The 20596-nt window shown below is 37.6% G+C and overlaps 1 protein-coding gene across 1 annotated transcript in view; it reads left to right on the forward strand.

Annotated features, from left to right (window-relative positions):
• The first annotated feature begins 378 nt into the window (after window positions 1-378).
• The window catches only part of LOC107091950 (E3 ubiquitin-protein ligase ZNRF3-like), a 48161-nt gene continuing 27943 nt past the window's right edge, over window positions 379-20596 (forward strand). Inside the window, exon 1 of the mRNA XM_015386187.1 lies at window positions 379-850. Coding sequence (XP_015241673.1) covers window positions 620-850 — 231 coding nt within the window. The 5' untranslated portion in view covers window positions 379-619. The remainder of the gene's footprint in view (window positions 851-20596) is intronic.

Here is a 20596-nt window from a genome sequence, read left to right on the forward strand (position 1 = left end):
GGTAGTGTTTATTTTAAGGTGGCGCGGTGGCTGGAAAACAAGTAAAACTCTGGAGAGAGCACCGAGGTGGACGCGTGGAACCGAGACGTGAGATGTACTTCACGTCAACTCGTAAAACTCAATTAAGTCGAAAGTTATCGTGTAACTGGAAGTTTTTTCAAACAATAAAGCCCCCCCTTTCATGGGGAGCAGAAAGTCCACGGTGCTTCCTTAAACCGAGTGCTGGCACTTCAGAGTGGGGAGTGCAAATGAGAGGGTCAGAAAGACTGGTGGGTGGGGATATAAAAAAAAAAAAAAAACTAAAAAAAAAAAAAAATAGAAAAAAAATCACGTGTTTGGAGATCAAAGGAGATCCGCTTTGTAGAGGAGGAGGAGGAGGAGGGTGAGAAAGAAAGAGGGAGGGTGAAAGCGAGGCAGCGTTTGAGGCAATGTAATTGACAAGGCTCGCAGTGGTGAAATAAACACGCTTCGGCTCAGGGGCGCAGCTTTTATTGCACAACCCCGACTCCTTTACTGAGGCATCGCCCGCAGCGCGACTACACCTGATCCCAATTACCTTCACCCGATTAATTAATCCGTGTGAAATTATGTCCCGATCGGCGCTGATCCAGCCGGCAAGATGATGATTTTCCGAAGGAGAGGCTCGGATCGGGCGCCGGACCCGGTGGTCCTGCTGATCTGGCTGCTGGCCGCTTCTCTGGGCGCCGTTCTGGCCAAGGATACAGCCTTTGTGGAAGTGGTGCTGTTCGAGTCCAGTTCCACTGGGGATTATACCACCTACACGACCGGGCTGCAGGGACGCTTCTCCAAAGCTGGAGCCACAATCAGCGCGGAGGGGGAGATCGTTCAAGTACGTCTGATTATTATTATTTATTATTATTATTATTATTCTAAGGGCGATCAGCAGATCCGGGCTGTAATTTACCCCCAAGTTGCGCGCTATAAAACTTTTTTCCACGGATGTTGTGGGGATATGGTGTGTGCGCGCGCGCTGTGTGTGTGAGGATGGCACTAAATCCTCCAAGCATATGCGGTCACAAGATGGCTCCTATCTTCTGGAATTCATTCACAGGGAAAACATGCTCTTGCAAGATGTTTTTGCTTTATAACCGGACTAAATTTGTGCGCAATTTCCGCTCGTTTTGCGCTCAAAGAGAAGTTTTAGGGAACAGCTCGCAGCGCGCTTTGGAAAGTTTGTAAACTTTAACCGATCAAGGTTTTTTTTTCAGTGTGTGCGCATTTCGCAATAGCAGCAGCAGCCCTGCACATCTATTTATGCGCTTATTAAAACTTATGGCTCTTTCTAATGCAAATATGCGCACATGGTCTCTACTATAAAGTTGCATAGATTATTTGATGCAGAGCCAAATGTATAATCTTGCACGCCTGAATTACACTGTGAAGTGGTTACATTTAATAAAGTTATTTATTTTGCACATTAGGCTATATTATGTTCTGGATCTTTAATTGCATTTGCTCGGATCTGGCTGTGTTTGGAAGCTTTTTCTCGCTGAAAGGTGTTTATTTGAAGTTTTATGAGCTAATTCTTTCCTAATCTTCTTGGCCACCGACCACAGGGCTGCACAGACTTCTCTTCTTTAGTGCCAGAGCTTTTAATGATGTTTTTTTCTGACCTTTAACTTGCTTGATTCCTGCTAAGTAGATTTCTTTCAACTTTTTCTCATCCTCTCATGATTTGAAACCTCTTATTTGCAATGCAGCCTTTTTGTATCTGTGTCTAATTAGATGCATATAACGTGTTCTTTAAACTGTTGACATCAGTTCATTTTGAGTTTATTAAATAGATTTTGGGGACCATTTCCATCAGACAAATGCATGAATGCAGCAGAATCTACAGCTAAACACATTAAATGGAGTATGACTTGGATGCAGCTTTAGAGAGATGCTGGGTGGTTGGAATGCTGTAAATGAAGTGATTTTCCCTGCCTCAGAGCTTTTTTGTATTGTTTTAGTTTTACAGTGCAGCCTGTAGCAGCTCCCTATGCTCATCTTGTGCAATTATGTTGTACTTCAGCACCCCCTGAATGCATCCCTACAGTTTTGTTTTACCAAAGAAAGAGACTTTGGTGTTAAAAGTGGTGTTTAAAGGTGGGGGTGCTCTAAATTAGCCCCAACTGCTGGTCACTCAGTGCCACTGCATAACCGTGCAGCCATGGAAAGGTGAAAAATAAATATACTTTATTATATTCCAAACATATTCACATCGAATTATCATTTTATATATACTAAGAAGAAAATGTACTGTCTCTAAATATATGAATATTATAGTAAGATCATGTTTGTACCAAATTTTTCATTACAACTTTTAACACCTTTAAAATATTGCAGTGCACCACACTTTTAAGATATTTTATTAAAGTATAGTTTAAGTAAAAATTAAATGTAATTTCTAAAATGTACAATTGAATGATTGTTGTGAAACAATTTTTGTGTATATTTTCAAATGTATGCTCAAAATGAACTTTACAACAATTTCATTAAAGCTTACTGGAAAAGTGCAGAAATTTTATGATGATTTCAATTAAATTTGCATGGAAGAGGATTAGGGCCACTAAAAAAAAGTAAACTGATTTTTTAATATATTTTAAAAATTATGACTTTTTTTCTCAGAATTCTGACTTTTTTTTCTCAGAATTCTGAACTTAATCAAAGAATTTTGGATCTTAAGTAGACGGGCACCATGAAGGAAGAGATGTGGGAGCACTCAGCTTCACTGATGTGAGTGTGAGTTGTTAGGAAGGTCCAGTGACACATTGGTGGAAAATGACGGAATTAGGCAACTTTTTAAGTGCCTGAGGCGTCCCCGGTGATGCTTTTTAATTAATAGCAGAAAAGAAGGTGATTAATACAAGAGAGCTAGTCTCTAAAACATACATGGCTACAGCTTGATGCTAACATGTTTGTTCGCTGTCAGAATTCTAAGATTAAAGTCAGAATTCTTAGATTAAAGTCAGAATTCTAAGATTAAAGTCAGAATTCTTAGATTAAAGTCAGAATTCTGAGGTTAAAGTCAGAATTCGTAGATTAGTCAGAATTCTGACTTTAATCTCAGAATTCTGTCTTTTTTCCCATATAAAACTGAAACAAAATGTAAAAATCAGTAAACTTTTTTTTTTTTTTTTCCAGTGGCCCTAATCCTCTTCTGTACATTTGAGTGTAACTATGTAGTGAATGTACTCATGCTTGTATTTCAGTAAAATATTTGTACATTTCCTTAACGAATGTCAACATGTACATCAAAAAATGTACCGATAGCCCATTCGTAACATTTTTCAAAAAGTAGACAAACAGCTGCTTTTACAGTGTAATTCCTAGTGAGTTCATGCTGTAGCAATACATCTTACAGATATTTAAACTATGTAAACAGAAGCACACATTAGAAATATAGGTGCACACAAGTTAGGAGCACAGATTTTAAGCAACAGTAAGTTGTTTAAATCTTTGCAGTCGCTACATTTTGTAGTCGGCATCATGCACACTACAAATGATTGCTACATAAAAATCTTCATTAATGATGAAAAATATATTTTAAAAAAATTGCGTCTGAAAAAAGCAGGCCTTGTGCAAATAATAAATCAAGCTGGTTTTAATTGACAGATGAGGGGAAGTTTTTTTGGGATCAATATCTAAAAAAAATAGCTCCTTAAGAGCATTACTTTTTAGTTGCCTTTAATGGTGTTATGTTTAATGGATGCAGAGCAAATACATTGTTAGTGTAAATCACTTCATTTATGAATGTGGAGGATATATTAAGGTGAACATCTCTGCAAAACCTTCCTTTGCTCTTTCATTTTAACTCCGAAGCCATTTGAGGCGGACGCTATTGTCAGATGTAAAAGCCACCAGCTTCATTTCACATATTATTATTCCATCACTTAAACTGTATAACATTGTTATTTCTCTTTTTTAGAGTGTTGTTGTTATATATGAACGATAAACAACACAGCTATAGATTTAACGGTCATAAAATAAACCTGAACAAACTGTCACTCCCATGAAATGTTTAATAGCCATCCTCTGCAACACAGATGAGCTACCTTTCTTTGGACATCCAAACACATTCTAACATTTAGAAATTCACTTGATTTGTTTCTTAAGCGAGAGCTACTTTGTAGTGTCAAATCATAATTGTGCTGTCATTAGCTATGGCCATTGTCGCTGCTCTTATTGAGAGACTTTCCAACTGGAATCTTTTCACTATTTGAATTGCTCCATTGATAAACTTAAGTAATACCCCATTGAATGATTCCAATGGAAATGTAGATGTGGTCTCCAGTTGTGCACACTTGCTTACAAATGCATTAATAAATATACATTGAAACATTGGCAGCATCATATTGCTTCTCAAAGTGCAGTGCAAACTTTTGCAGAGCTTTATCTGCTACATCCACATGGCTCAATTTGATGCTAACCTGTAGAAGAGTGTGCATTGCAAAAACTAAGAAAGAGATGATGCCAGTACTTATATATATATTTTAAATGCCAGTTAAAATAGTAAGTAAGGCACAAAACAACAGAAGTTATCTTCACTTTGATGCTTTCCAGATTTTCCAGTCCTTCACTGATCTTGGTGCCCTTGTGACCTCAACAGGTGGATAAATGGCCAGCAATTCCTGGTCTATATCACTGACCTCAATACTATAAAAAAGGGATATTCAAGAGCTACTCCAGGAGATTGTGCTTCAGAAAAATATGACATGGAAATGACAAAAAATAAAAAAATTAAATAAAATAAGGATTTGAAATAAGGAAAAGTATTTATAATCAAATGAATGAATTTTGGTTTTTAAATCTCAATTAAGAAAAAAAGATCTGAAAATAAATGTTTCAATTGCAGTATTTAATAACAGATTATTACCCAAAATGTCCTATTCCCCTTTAATAATAGAATTTAAAGTGTGAAATTAGGGAATGCTTTTTAAACTAGATTTCAGATTTCCTGTTTTAAATTTTAAATGGCATTTTTTTTAGAGACTCTCTAGATCTTCCAAACTAATATTATTCAATGGCAGAATATAAAAAAACGAATTTGTCCTATTTTACAACAACTCACTGCCACTACAATAAAAAGAAAGTTTAGCAACTGGAGAGCAACTTTTTTTTTTTTTTTTCTGTCCTATTTTCAAAAATGTTTTCTGTAAGCAGATGTTCTTGATGAAAAAAAAAAAAAAAAAAAAAAAAATATATATATATATATATATATATATATATATATATATATATATATATGAAAGCAGAGATGGGAAGTAACGAAGTACAAATACTTCGTTACTGTATTTTTCTGATATTTTTACTTTACTACTTATTTTTATGGCGACATTTTACTTCTACTCCTTACATTTTTACACAAATATCTGTACTTTCTACTCCTTACATTTTAGAAAATTGGCTCGTTACTTTAGTTTTGAATCATTTCAATGGAGTTACCGTTATTATTTTTCACATCATCAATACCAAATTCAATCTAATTGGATGGGAATCTACGTTGCATTTGACGCACCACTACAAGATGAATCGACAGATTTGGCGGTATTCATTGGCGGCAAATCATTGCAGCTTGGTGGCGGTGGCGTTAGCATAGTAGTATGGACGACGAGATGATTGAAAATGAACACAACGGAGATCTAGTCCTATTGGCAGACATCCATTTAAAATGTAGGCAACGGCATAAAAAAGTGGTTTCTACTTTTACTTTTATACTTTAAGTAAATTTACAAGCCTGTACTTTGTTACTTTTACTTGAGTAAAGAAGTTTAATCGGTACTTCCACTTTTACCAGAGTATTTTTTAACACAAGTATCTGTACTTTTACTCAAGTACGGAAAGTGAGTACTTTTGCCATCTCTGTATATAAGGTCTAACACTAAGTAAGATAGTCAGAATTGATATCCTGTAACTGAAATTAATATAATATTATTGTTAATGTAATTATGGAAGACTTTTTTCTTAATACCATAACCAAATAACCTGATGCCTTTTATATCTCTGTCAGAATTGTAAAACTTTTTTAATACATTTCACCAATTGTGTTTTTCTTGACTTTTTTGTGGTGAACTCTTCTGCATTTTGTTATTCCTGGTTTTCCAGATTGAGTCTCCTCAGAATTCAAATGTTGCTTAATTTTTCATTTAGATGCCATGCTAATTTTAAATGACAGATTATATAGATATCTGGTATATAAGGCTTCTGAATAGTTCCACACTGGCCATGAGTCTCTGACCAATCATGTTTGATGGATTTGTTGTTCCACTCCAACCAGTCAGAGCTGCAGAGGGTCATTGTGTCCTGCATGGTGTCTCTATTACTTATTTAACAAAGCACTAAAAGAGACATCGCTCATTCTTGCTGATTCTGAACAATTTTCAAGTGACATCCCGGCCTGAAATTGAAGTCCTGCTTTTTGGAGGTAAGTTTCAAGTTAATTAAACCTGTAAATATATATTGTGTCCCTGTAGTTTTTGCCAACATTAATTGTGCAATTCTATAGGGAGAGGGAAGGCGTAAGTTAAATTATGCCTATTCTTGTCTCTATAGATTGGTCCAAAGACCTAATCTCAAAGAAGAAAGTATTCATGCTGGGTGAAGATATATGGGCAAAGGAGGAAAGCGGGGGAGTGCGCATGCAGAAGAAAATGCGGACGTGGTGCCTAAAACAGCTGTGCTGGTGAGTAGATACAAATGATCTAGATCTGCATTTTAAAACAGTAGCCTTTATGCTAAATTAAATATTACTGTAAGCTAGTAAAACACCCAGCTTTTTGTAAAGCAGAAAAATTCATGTGTCCAGCTTATAAATTCATACGCAAGTAAAATACACAACATTTAGGCAACATTTGGGCTAGTTGTAATTATAAAGAGTAAACGTACTAGTTTGTTTCCATGCTAAGAATAAGACATTTGCTTATTAGTGTAATACTAAAGCATCAGCCACATGCTGCTGTTCAAAGTGTAGTTTAAACAATTTTGAATTTATAAAGTTTTAAATAAAGAACCCCAAAGGGGTCTTTGTGTTATTCAAATTACTGAGAGAATTAAACAGAAAATAGATTTTTTTTTAATCTAGTATTTAGTTTTTGATTAGATACTGTATGATTAGTATCACAAGTGCAAAAATCAGCAGCAAGGCTACAACAAGGAAAAACATTTAACAAGTTTAAGCATGAAGCATTAATTGGCAAAAACCCCACGAGCAAAGAATTATAGAAAATGGCAAGTCAAAAAACATTAGTGTAAATAAAAATCATACCCATACGCCTCAAAGTCATGGCAAATTTTAACATTTACATACATAATAATTGATCTCACATTGGAGAAATGTACCTCTGCAGTTAACCCATCCCCTTGGGGAGCAGTGGGCTGCCATTGTGTGGCCCCCGCGGAGCAATCTGGGGTTAAGGGTCAGGAACCCAGAGTGGAGGCTGTGGGGATCCAACCAGGTGCTTGCAACCTTCTCAGAGCACAAGCGCACTGCTGTAACCTCTAGGCCAACACTCCCCATTTACATTAAGATGTTGGGAAAATTATTGTTTGTTGGATCTTGTTATAATCTTATAAACAACTTAAATGTGACCTTGAAAGTAGAATATTCCCCTCTGAAATGTGGTGTGCTCAGTAGCCTGAGCCGCTGCAACTGAGCAGGCCATTAAAAAAAGAAACTTCCACACATGAACTCTGTAGTTTCCTCATAAAACCTACGGAGAGAATGCAAACTGAGCACAGAAAGGCTCCTCCTGAGCCCAGGACTCAAACCCGTAACAATCAGTCCACTTTTTGCTACTTGCCACTGCAAGCTGTGTTACACCTGCTGCTGCTCCCCCTCTTCCATCATCTGTGGTCTGAGGTGCTGATTGAATTAAGTTTACTACATAAACTTCACCTGAACTTCATTAAGCTTATGTCAATGAGACTATGACAATGTGGGGCTGTTATCCATTTTTTATCCTATACACATTTTGCAGGCAAGCCAAACTGTATTATTCCTGTCTATAGGCTGCTATCCTTATACTTGTGGTCATTCAGGATTCATTCCCTGTCCTAGAATTGGACAGGGAATGACACACAAGTTTGTGTCACATTGTTTTTTTTTCTTCCTTATTAGGAGCTCTTCAGTGTTTGTAGTCTTATTTTACTGTATCTATGTTTGTTATTTCAATAGGTTTTATAAAAAAGCCCCTTAGTTGTTGCGGTTATGTTTCATTTTGGTACTTTCTTCCTCTGGTGTTTGTTTGCTTTAGTTCCGGTTTTAGTTTGTAGTTTCTATTGTCACGGTTACATCCTGATCTTGCTTCCTGTGCTTGTCTCTGATTGTCAATTAGTTTTTTTTTAAATATATATTGACACCATCAGCTTACCTGATTGGGTCCTCAGACTCTGTAGCTGCTGGCTAAACATAACGTTTATTTGAAAGTTTTATTTTCTTGTGGGTTGTTAGCGATGACTGAACTATATATTCATTTGCTCAATTGATCCTCTCCCCTTCCTCTCCCTTTCTTTCATACAGGACCACTTGGCTGGCAGCAGTGACTGTATCAAAGAGAGCCTTCCTGCAGCTGAACAGATCTCATTTGACCATTTTTGCTTAGGAAGTGGTCCTTGCTTAGTCCACATTGACTGGGAAGTCTGGAAAAGAGGGACAGCCAAAAGGACAGCTGGTTCACCATAACTGGTGAATAACCTCAGGTCTGTTTACAAGGCTTCTATTGTTTTATTTTTTTTTTTACCATCATCACAATTTGTTAAATGTTTTGCTCACTGCTAATCCCTTGGACAAAAGTTGGTCGAATGGAGTAAAAATGGAGGAAAATGTTGACCTTACCTCTTTATTTTCTGCAGATGCTGCTCTGCAGGAGTTTCCAAAGACAAGTGCTTCTGATGTGTGAGCGGCCATCAGACACAAGCGTAACATGAGTAGTTTATCTAAAACAAGGAGCATATAATGGTTCTGTAATATGCACTGTTTTCCCAACTGTTCTTATGAAGGAGAAACGTTAGATCTATAACGATGCTCTATTCTAATTTACATATTTTTTATAATGCTTTTCCACTAAAAAAAACAATTTTATCAAAAAAAATATTGTTTTGAGTTTTTTTGTGTAAATTGTCATAAGAGAAAATATCTGTAAACTTAATATCTTCACAAATGTTTCTGTAATGGCAATTCACCATTGAAGAAAGTGAATATATTCAATAAACAAAGTACTTTTTTCACCTTGAAAGTGTGTTTAGTGGTCCTTGATTTAAATCAATCTTGTGTAAACAGTTAGCCCAATTTTTCTGCAGTACTGGATTGTGGCCTACTGTATAGGTAGTATAGCAGAGTAATACAGGATGTAGATCAGTAGCTAAAAAATATACTTTAATTACAATACATCAAAAGTATAATGGAGCATACTATTATATTTAGGGCACTCAAAATACTATTTAGATGTACTAAGAACTTAAGTATGGTATACAAATATTTCTACTAAGTAGGTATGTTAATAATGCATACAAACCTGTATACTTGAAGTTCCATTTTAACACGTAATAATTCACCTAATACACTTTAATTTGTGCTTTTCTACAATTAGATAATTTTTCTTGTTAAATAATGATTAACAAACTTGAAGTATATTGATTATTAGTCTTGCTGCAAGCATAATATACCTGGGATACATATTTTACTAAGGAAGCGCCTCAAGCTTTACATCAGAACCTTCGTCTATTTAACCTTTGTTTTTGTTTTTTTACAAACATAGCTGCTGACAACTTGGAGTAGACTTGTTTTTTTCAGGCTGTTCTTCCAAATAAGAAGTATATCTTAAATTTGTCATAAACTGATTTCTGCCAAAGATACTTTGTTTCTGTAGTGTACAACATTCCTGTAAAGTCTAAGGAAATTCTTGTGGTGTGTTTAAAAAAAAAAAAAAAGGATTAGATTGAACCAAATCTTTAAGTTATATAGTGTTATCAGGTCGGCACTATAACATCTGGTTTTGAAGTGTTTTGGTCTTCCTCTTTTGCTGTTTGATCTGGACCAATGGGGTTTCTGTTGCACAGTGTTTAGTAGTGGCCAGACCTCAGCAGGTATGGGTTCAAATACAGCAGGGGATTGTGGGATTGGGGAAGAGAAGTGGGGGTGATTTGGGAAGGGGGTGGGGGTCTTGGCACTGTTCCTGAGTAAAGATCCAACCACAATCACCACATGCAGGCTCCCGACTCTCCTTTTCGCATTCCCCAAAGTTAACAGCACATGAGCTTTGCCTGAAGAGTGCGAAAAGTGGCACATGCTGCCCGGGCCAAAAATAATAAATTAAGTTAATTTGCTTTTGCTCTCTTTCAGGGGTTTGGGGGTTGATGATGTAGATTTGGCCCCTTTGCCAAAACCTAAAGCTTCTCGAACCAGGCCCCACATTGGTACAGTTTAAGTCTGTAATTCATTTTAAAACATCGCTGTGTGTGTAGCAACCAGATCCAAACTGCAACTTTAAGTGATCTTTAAACGGCTCCAGAACTCTTATTTGTGTATATATTTTTTTTTTATAAAAACATGTTTTGAAGTTTCTAAATATAATTATTCCTATTTACACATCTGCTTTTTAATAAACGTTCTTGAAGTACCTCTTTAGTGGGTCTTGGGAATGAAAAAGAAGCAGTTTTGTGTCGAGCAATTGAATGGAGAAGCTATAATTTAGAGAACTTAATCCTTGTGCATATGATCCACTCAGTAATTTGGTTAAAAAGTCAACTGTGTTTAAACTTTTACCGCCTTTCCTTTCAAAAGTGTTCATTCCACTTGATCTTGATTCACACTTCTCACATTAAAACACACAGACTTCACTACGCATTCTTGTGGTACATGAGTTTTTCAGTTTTCAACTTATGAAAATCTGGAAAATTTGTTTCTAAGTAACTTTGATTCATAAAGATTTAGATCCATCTTTTGCTGCAACTACCACTGTATGTATTGAATGGGTTTTTGTCTCCATCAGCATTGCACTAAGCTTAATTCTTTGTAGAACAGCTCAGGATCAGATGGATTCAATGCAAAGTATCAGTGACTATCAAATTTCAAGTCTTGCTATAGATTCTTGTTTAAATTAAGCTTTGGGCTTTGACTGGGCCATTAAAATCAAACTGTATGCTGTGATTAAATCGATCCCCTTGCAGCTTTAGTTATCTGCTGGAAGAGGAAACTATGCCTCAAATTTCAGCTCTCTTCTCCTACTATTACCCTGTAAACCCCTTAACCAGCTTCTTATGAACTTTTACCAGTTTACCTGTCTTCAAAAAAAGTCTTCTTATTGTTATCGCTACTATGATACCTTAGGGGGATGGTGTGAGGTCAGGGTGAATGTTTCTGACACACAGCCAAAGAATTTTGTCCTATTCAAGATGTTGGTAAAGTCTCCAACATCGCTTGAAGAAACCTGCAGTCATGGCATTTTATGGCCTTAATTTCAAATTGGCTAATAAAGACTAGAGTTGAGGTATTTCCCTTTAGCTGATCCTTCTGCCTTTGCTGTTAATCTCTGCAACTTGAGTAACAATAATCATCAGGAAGCTGTATTAATAAGAATAAATTCACACAAATGCACAATTTACAAATGAATTGACTTTTACTGGCAGTTGGTTGATCTGTATATGAACACAACACGCTTCTAGTTTACAATTACAAACTATTTAGGACATAAAATCATATAAAATGTGTGATTGTAACATGGAAAAACAGAGAGAGGTTTAAGGGTTATGAATATTAAATCTATAGAAAGATGGTTGATAAAACATTTCATTAAAAGATTCCCAAAATGAATGCTTTTTTTGATTGCCAACGGCTCGGACCTGTACGAATTTGATGCAAAGGAAAACGCCATCTACCTCTTGTCATTTGTGCGCTTTTGGGTGTCTTGTCACCATTGCTTTTGTGCCATGGCCTGCAGATGCTGTGCAGGAGCTCACAGCTGCCTCTGATTTCGAGCAGACTCGTGATTGTTGTCATTCGACTGAAGAAGCTTGGACGTGGCAGGGGCACGCAAAAGTCCAGATGGAACTCATAGTGTCGTCGGCCGGAGCCAGAGGGAATAATGTGGCTTTTTCCTCACTTCCTCTCAGAGAGGACAGAGCATCCCTTGAATCCTCCTTCAAAAATAAAAAAAATAATAGATTAGGCTACACTTTTCCCTACGACCACAAGTTTTTTGACCTTTGAACTTAATCTTCTGATGCATGTAAAGTTGCAGCGCGTTTTTCCCCAACTAACTTAATGTTCAGGGGTGGAAATGGTGGTTTTCTGTTGAGACAACGATGCGCTGAAATGCTGGAGCTCCTACCTTGCAGTTGGCAGGGCTTGTGTCGCGCTGCATTTAGACTATAATGAGAGCTTTAGTGGTTAAAGGCATCCAGCGCGCGTTCTCACCGCAGCCTGGAAACCCCAAGAGGCTATAACGAGGCCCGGGCCCAGACAGTAGGTGCCCCGATCCGGGGCCACTCCCAGCGCCAAAGAAACAGTAGCAGAGTACACAAACGCTGGTTTCGAAAGGTTGAAAAGCGACGTTCCCTTCTTTTTTTTCCAGTTATTGGCTTGGCGGTTACAGCTGTATTTTAAGTGCTATCGTTTTTTTAACCACCACCCTGTCTTACTTTCATGTCCCAGCCAAAGTAATTTGAGGCTGTGTTTCTCCTCTTTTTGGAATAGAACAGACTAAACTGTTTTTCCCTTTCTCTTGCTTAACAGCCCCTTCATCCTACCCTCCCCTATTTAGCAACTCACCCCCAGTCTGGTATTTTAAATGCAGCCAAAAATTGTTACGCATCCCAGACTGAAAGTGGATGATTTCAAGTAATGTTTACAAACCAATCAGCTAAGGCTAAGTAGTCTCTCAGACTAAATTGAATGCTTTTGGAGTCCGTCTGCGGAGGATGTGTCGCTGGCCAGTGTTCCAATCCACTTCTCTCATATTTCATGTCATTTAGACAATAAAACAGCATGATATATAGCCCTGGATAAAAAACTGGACCACCCTTGTCTGCTTCACTTTCTTTCTCTAAAGGTATATTGCCTAAAGAAACAATGAACATTACTAAAATGACCAAGTAATGGTGTCATATACATAGTTTTTTTCATTCACTGTATGGAGCCTGGTGCTTAAAAAGTGCATGCTTGATAGGATGATCGATGTGCATGTTTAAAAATAAGTATTGTACTGCTGGAAATTTATTTTGGTGCATCTGCCTGCTTTTCATTTGCATTTTAACAAAATAACATTCTTCTTTACCTGTAAGGTAAAGTTCAGTGCAAAAAAACTTTTAACATGTTTCAAATGCACCAACTAAAGCAATATTAACTAAATGTATTTAAACATGACATACCTCTTAATTTGTTTAGTGAAAAAAACATCAACATTTTTCTATGACCAGTTAGCAACATTCGTTTGATAGAATGTTTACTTCAATGTAACTCAGTCCTGATGTTTGTTGTTTAATTTAACTGCATTTTGAATTAAACTGTCTTTGTTTTATAATATTCATGATTGTCTGAAATCAGACAATAATGAATTCTGTAGAGTTGATATAAAATGTACCCATTCATATTATATTTTGATTTTCAGGCCACTTTTAAATCAGTATAGGACTGATGTTTGTTTATGTCATCCAACTCTCGTGATTTTAAAAGCAAAGCTGTTATTCTGGCTAATGTTTCTCTAATTAGTGTTAATTTAGACAATGCACTCAGGTCAGGGCTCATTCTTATCCTGATTTAGCTGTGCATGCAAACATACACCTGGGCGACAGAGAGGTGGAAAACTAAGAACAAAAATAGTCATTATTCCGAGTCCAGTTAATGCTTGAATTTTCTCTGTGAGGCACCTTGAATCTGTGCTTGGATTAGTGAAACTTACCCTGGGTATGTCAGCAGAGACCTGACTCAAAGAAACTGAAAAGTGGTTTTCCTTTTAATAGAGGAGGCTGTAAATACTGGAGAACAAATACTTCATATGATAAGATGCAATTTGAATTTCAGATATTTAGATATTTGGCCATTACTCTGCTCAGAAGTTAATAAGATCAATTAAATTTCAGCTACAGATTGTTCATAAGACGTTAGGACATGACGAGTTATTTGTGCTGCAATGTTTTTTGTATGCTGAAGGCAAGCTGCCAATGATGGAGTGTGAAATCGTTACCGTACAGCACAGATGGAATCAGATCGATTGCAGTTTACTTAAGATGTCATCTTATTCTGATGTTTGAGAGGAGATCGTTCCTACCTGCTGTGAGGAAGGAAGGCAGTGGTTCAAATCCAGTTAGAGAAGTTTTGGGATCAGAAAAGCTTTTTTTTCTGTAATTATTCAATAGGTTAGGTTTTGTTTAATTGTAGTAAATTATAGCTGTATATCACATTATGCATTTTCGAACATTATTTATTCACATAATTTTCTGTTTATATTGATAACTGGCATTCACATTCACTGCTCCTTCCCTTAAAGGAATAGTACACCCAAAACATGATTAGCCTTCATTTTCTACTCACCCCCATGCTGAACAACACTCTGGAGTACTTTTTTGATATCNTTCCTTCAGATTTTTTTTTCTTTTGACTAAATGCATTATTTGTTTTCTAGAAAATAAACCTTGTACAGCAATTTCATTGAAAGATCTAGGGCCAGAGAAATATCAGTTTGTCAGCTGCCTGTCTGCTCTTTCTCCATAATAAGTCATAAATCAAGGTTGAACTTTTTGCATAATATTAATTGCATTTGTCGAATAAACCCAATGAATGCTGTGTCATTTGAAAGGTAGGGCTTAAAAAATAACAGTTGATAAATAGAATTTAACAGGTTTTCTTTATATATAGTGGGGCAAAAAAGTATTTAGTCAGCCACCAATAGTGCCAGTTCTCCCACTTAAAAAGATGAGAGAGGCCGGTAATTTTCATCATAGATATACTTCAACTATGAGAGACAAAATGAGAAACAAAAAATCCAGAAAATCACATTGTCTGATTTTTAAAGAATTTATTTGCAAAATATTTTGGAAAATAAGTATTTGGTCAGTTACAAACAAGCAAGATTTCTGGTTCTCACAGACCTGTAAATTCTTCTGTAAGAGGCTCCTCTGTCTTCCACTCATTACCTTCATTAATGGCACCTGTTTGAACCCGTTATCAATATAAACAAACAGGTGCCATTAATGAAGGTGCCATATGCCCCTGCTTATCAATAACTATTGAGAGATGATAAGGAGTTTAAATGAATATGCATAATAATAAATAATTTTTAAGGTGATGCGGCCGTATTTAATGCTATGTTCTCATGCCTGGACTAAAGTCTCAATTGATGATTTGTGTTTCTTTTAATTCAGAGAAAAATCTAGGCAAACCTTTATTAGCCAACTGAAAGGCAGATCTCAGCAAATGATCCTAAAAAAAATTGTGGTCACTGCAGTGTTGTTTTTCAATAAAAGGATTATAAAATATAGGATTGGAATTAAGGGACAGTAACTGTTTTAAACTTCTCTGTACAGTTTGATGTTCATGTCTGATAGAAGCTCAACTAACCAGTCCAAATCAATACTGGTATATCCCATCGCACTTATTATTTAGCAAAGTTTATGCTCCTGTTTGCCAAACTGTATTCTTTCATTCTTCCTTAAATCTTAAATTCCTCCTTCCTGAGCCTCTTTCTCCCAGTCTAGGCACAGATTCGCCTAAAACAAGTGTGCTTTGGCACTTATAGCCCCGGTACCAATGCTCCGAGCAGCATTCTATCCTCCCAGGGTCGTGTCACTTCCCTCCTGATCCAGCATTGATTATGTGTCCAAGTGTATATGTCTGAATGTCTTCTTTTGTCCTTTAACACTTTATTGATTAGGAAGCATTAGACATAGCCCTGAGGATGTACTTTTTCTTTTGAAAACTGTGTTTGGGAAAAGGGTCCAAGCAGGTGGAGAACTGTTTTATGTCTCTGCCTTCTGCCGTCTCTCAGGTTGCTTTGGAAACTCGATGAATGACAGGAGTCCTGAGTGGGTTTTTTGTTTTCTGTGCAGCACGTGGTGTATATTGCTTGCGTTTTATGAAACGCCGCTGAAAGGCACAGTCCATCCACACATCCCCGCATTTTTATCCATTGACACACAGGGTGCACGGAACAAAGGCTGAGGGGTCAAGGGTTATGAAATGACAATGCTCGCAGTAGCTCATCCAGGCAGAGGCATCCTTTGTTGTTGGTTAGGAATGTGCTGACTAACTGTGAAAGGCCACAATGCCAACCTCCTCCTTTTGTTGAACTTTTTTTTCTCCATGCAAGTGGGCTAGAAAGTTAGGTGAAGTGGAGGACCAGTTCCCTGCTTAAATATGTCTTCTTCCACTTCATCTTTGGCTGTCAGTCGTCTTACTGATCTCCTTTGTTTTTCCCTTTTTCTAAAAGGAGAGGCTCAGACTTATCAGAGATCTTCTTTACATACACTCAAGGTCAAGAACACCCTGTTCAAAGTTCTGCCTTTTGTGTACATCATTACATAATGTGCAGGTTTATGCAGTCAAAATAAAAGGCAATGTTGATTTAATGCAGGAAGTATCTTTCCTCTCACAACTTTTTTTTTTTCTCCCTCTACTGGTTGTGCTTGTTCAGTCTTCATCAGAGTCATCAAAGGCACTTTTTCTTTCATTCTCTTTGATCTTTTCTAAAACTATTTCCCTTACGGCCTTTGTGACATCACTGCCAGCATTTCAGTCAGTTTGAGGAAGATGCTTTTGACCCAAACTTTCCTGCTCTGTTTGTGTGTGGATACTGCACCCTGCTAAATCATTTCTACCCCCTAAGTGTTCAGGGTTTTCCTTTTTTTGCAAATGCAAATCTATAATGTTTTATATACATTTATAAATCAAGTTTTACTTGAATATCAAACATGCAATTACTTAGCTTAATAAAACTCCCATACTGTGTATAATTCACAAGGGTCTGTTTGAAGACGTAAATACTGTGGCACAGATGTGGTTGTCCTTCTAAACTGCCTAATGAGACAACAAAATAAACAGCAAGAGTCTAGAAATCTGGTCTCTATGGAAGAATGGCAAAAAGTAAGCCTGCTAAAGGCGCACAGCAAACATGTAGTAGAAGGTAATATGATCACAGGGGAGCAAAATCATTGTAGTTCACCTCTTCCCTAAGCTAACCATGGCGATGGCAGCTTTGTGGTGAGAGGACCCTCTCCTCTGGGTAAGGAAGCTAATCAGTTCATGAGAACAATTTGCCTAAATAGATGAAGGTCATTGAAGAAAACCTGTCTTGGGTTTAAAAAGACTATAGCCCCATTCCGCAAAACGGAACCAGACCATGTCAAAATCAACTGAACCGCGCTAAACTGGTACTAAGTCAACAGTAGGGCTGGACGCGGTTCAGTTCAGGCTCCGTTCTTTGACCGCGTCAACTCCTATTTACAATCAGCTTCCAGTAGATGGCGGTAATGCACACCAGTAAGTTTCTTGCCGCCCACCACAGAACAGAAGAACTGTCAAAAACAATCAACATTTTTTTGAAATGGCTTTAAAAGAGTGTAGTGCGACCTGGGATGGCGCCGAGACTGAGGCTCTTATTGCAAGTTGGGAGGAGGACGTTATTCAGGCGATGTTGGACAGAACAAAACATAATCACATAAGTTTTCCTACTAAAGGGCAGTAGTACCATCAATAGGAGGCGAGGAACCATGCTAGCGTTATGTGTAAGTGGTTGTAAGGAACCAAGCTTGGCACGGTTAACTGATCCGAATTTGGCATGGACCAAGCTTCAGAAGGTAGTGTAAATGGGGCTATTAGTCCCAGGGTGGTGGTCCACCTTTCAGCGGGACAAAAAAGCTTAAGCATACAGTCAGTGCTGCAATTGCTTATGCCTGGTTAAACCGGTAAAATTGTCATGCTGATTTGTTTGCCCCAATCTTCACGTCAAAGTTTCATCAATCATCCTGATGTCTCTTAGGATAAATTATGAGTTGCTGTGTGTGATGTGCCAAGAGTGATGAAGCCTGATCTGAAGGACGCCTGGAATGCTCAGAACTTAAATAGAGGATAATATGTTGCATAGATGTAGTCTGATAGACGCTGCGTGTAACCAATCGCAAATCATTTACCAAGGGTAACAAATCATCAAGTGGAGAACCTGCTTGTCCCGTCTGGACTCATCCACCAATGCCTTTCATATATAGAGATTTGTCTAGAAATATTCGCAATTTCTTCTTTGTCAGCCATTTTTAAGTTCTCTCAATCAATTTTTTTGAAAGTGAAATCTGTTTGTTGTGCTTACCTTTTTTTGAAAATTAACCCTCGACCGTCTTTGTTTTAAATCTTGCCTCGTGAACCGGGCAATAGATGAAAACATGTTCATGCATTTAAATGGTCCGCAGAAAGTCCAACAAAAAATCAAATTTAAAAATATTTGAGACACATCCTAACAGGCTAACAGCTGCTCATGTTTTTTTTATTCCCAAAAAGATGTTGACCCATGGGAGTTTTATAGAAATGCATGCTACATTTTTTAATATAAATATTTGTATTAACAATATCTTAAAGCTGATATTTCATGTCTTCAATTTCAAAATGATGTTCTATTTTCTGGCTCTTTAGCAAATAAAATCCTACTAAAATGGGAAAATAGTTCAAAAGGTATGAACGTTTTCGGAAAGCACTACACCATTAAAGGAAAAAAAGGCTGTAGCACAATGAGGCCAGAGGTATGATGGATTGGACATGCTTGGTCAGATGAGAAAAGCTGGTTTATCTCTGCATTCTTATTTTTCCTACAGAGCGCCGTATGTCTCCAGAGGAATGTAATATCCGTACATCTATCCTGCTCTTGCAAAAAGAAAGTGGCCTAGATTTTTTTCTTTCTTTCTTGTATTTCATGAAAAATTGGCTTTCATATTGTTCCTCCATCAGGTGTATCACTGAAAACTCTGGGGACGTAGGGGGACGGGGGGGGTAGGTGGAGGTGGGTATATTTGCTGAATGCATTGAAGAGTCAAATATAATTTCTTTCTGGAGTTTCTGGGCTGGTGGTACAATTTAGGAAGTGGATCAAAAGTCCATTATCCCCTCCTCTTTCCCCTCAACCCCTGTCAGCTGCCCAGGCTGCCACCGCCACTTGCTCCAGCGTCTGGACCCTGAACCTGGGGAGGGGCCTGCGAGGCTTGGTGAATAGCTCGCCGGGAGTCTTGCTGTGAGCGTAAACCACATGAATGCGCCGCCTGAGCAGATAGTATCAAGCGAGGCGGGGAGTCCTGGGAGGCCACGGTGCTCGGCGCTGTTCCGCGTGTTGACATCAAAGGCAGAACCAAGGGAGGTGGGGGGGGGGAGAGAGAGAGCAGAGCGAGGGAAAGAGAGAGTGAGAGAAAAAGGAACGAAGGCTGGGCCAAACTCTTCAAAGAACTTCTATGACTAATGCCGGCACTGATATGCAGAGCTGCAAAACTGAATGATGATGTAATTGCGGGCCTTCGAGCTAAATCTGCTCCCGTACAAAATAAAGGTGAAGGTGTTGCTCATATGTAAGGGGACATACCCATCTAGTGTTTTTAAGCTTGAAATCAGACAGATCAACATGTTCTTTTTCTCTCTATATGCTGGTGGTTTAAATCAGGTGGAAAAAGTTAGTTTTTTGACAAACTGCTTTGATTCTACTGGATGTCTCCAGAGTCTTTCTGTAATGTTTCATGTAAAACTTTTGTTTGGTTTTAACTATAATGTGCTCTACTTTTTATAAAATGTCCAGATCAAACTAATATCTTATAGCCTGATTGCATGATGCTTTATACAGAACCAACTTCTCTGCTTAGAGCACAAAACTGTAATTTACTGTTAAACATTTGCATAGCTCTGCTTTTCTTTTCCTCATTCTTTCTTTGTGTATTTCACTTACCTTTGGTATCGAACTGACACTTTGTCAGCACTGTCTTTCATGTTGAAGTTGCAGCTGGGTTTGAACTTTTGACTCCTGTTTCCTAGTTGGAAGACAAAACTTGTTGCAAGTCGAAAAGATGCACAGACCCCTTAGTTGTGATGCAACAAGACTGCAGTGCTTTAGAGAAACTCCTTAAGAAAATCTTGGATTTATGTGTTAAACACAAAGAAGCCTTTCTTTTACGTTAGGTTTATCTTATGTCAGGAAATCAAATTTTTTTCTTCTAAAACCTCTTTTGTCATAAGCCCGATTTGTAATTTCACCTTTGCTGTATAGCTTTTTTGGATGTTATTACAGCTTTTGAATAATTTCCACTTAACAAAATATCTTTAGACTTATAAAGTTGCAGTCAAAAATTAGTTTGCCTAATCAGTTTGACATTTCCTGTCTTACATATTGTCCTCTGCTACTCATGTAGCAGTCCGTTTCCACTTTCTGAACTCACCTTAGTGCACATGACTATGGCAGGGCATTAATTCATGTCCAGCTGTGTCTTTCTTTCTCCTTGCAGTCCATCTGTTCACCTTCCATTATTGCCCATCACTGTGATGGCTACAGGTACTCCTACAGGTCCCTTAAAATGAAAGACAGTTGGAAGGAATGAGCATAATTTTGTAGGGATGTATATAGAGTGAACTTCATTGTTT

The sequence above is a fragment of the Cyprinodon variegatus genome, unplaced genomic scaffold (genome assembly GCF_000732505.1).
Source record: "Cyprinodon variegatus isolate N-32 unplaced genomic scaffold, C_variegatus-1.0 Scaffold359, whole genome shotgun sequence".
Taxonomy (NCBI): domain Eukaryota; kingdom Metazoa; phylum Chordata; class Actinopteri; order Cyprinodontiformes; family Cyprinodontidae; genus Cyprinodon; species Cyprinodon variegatus.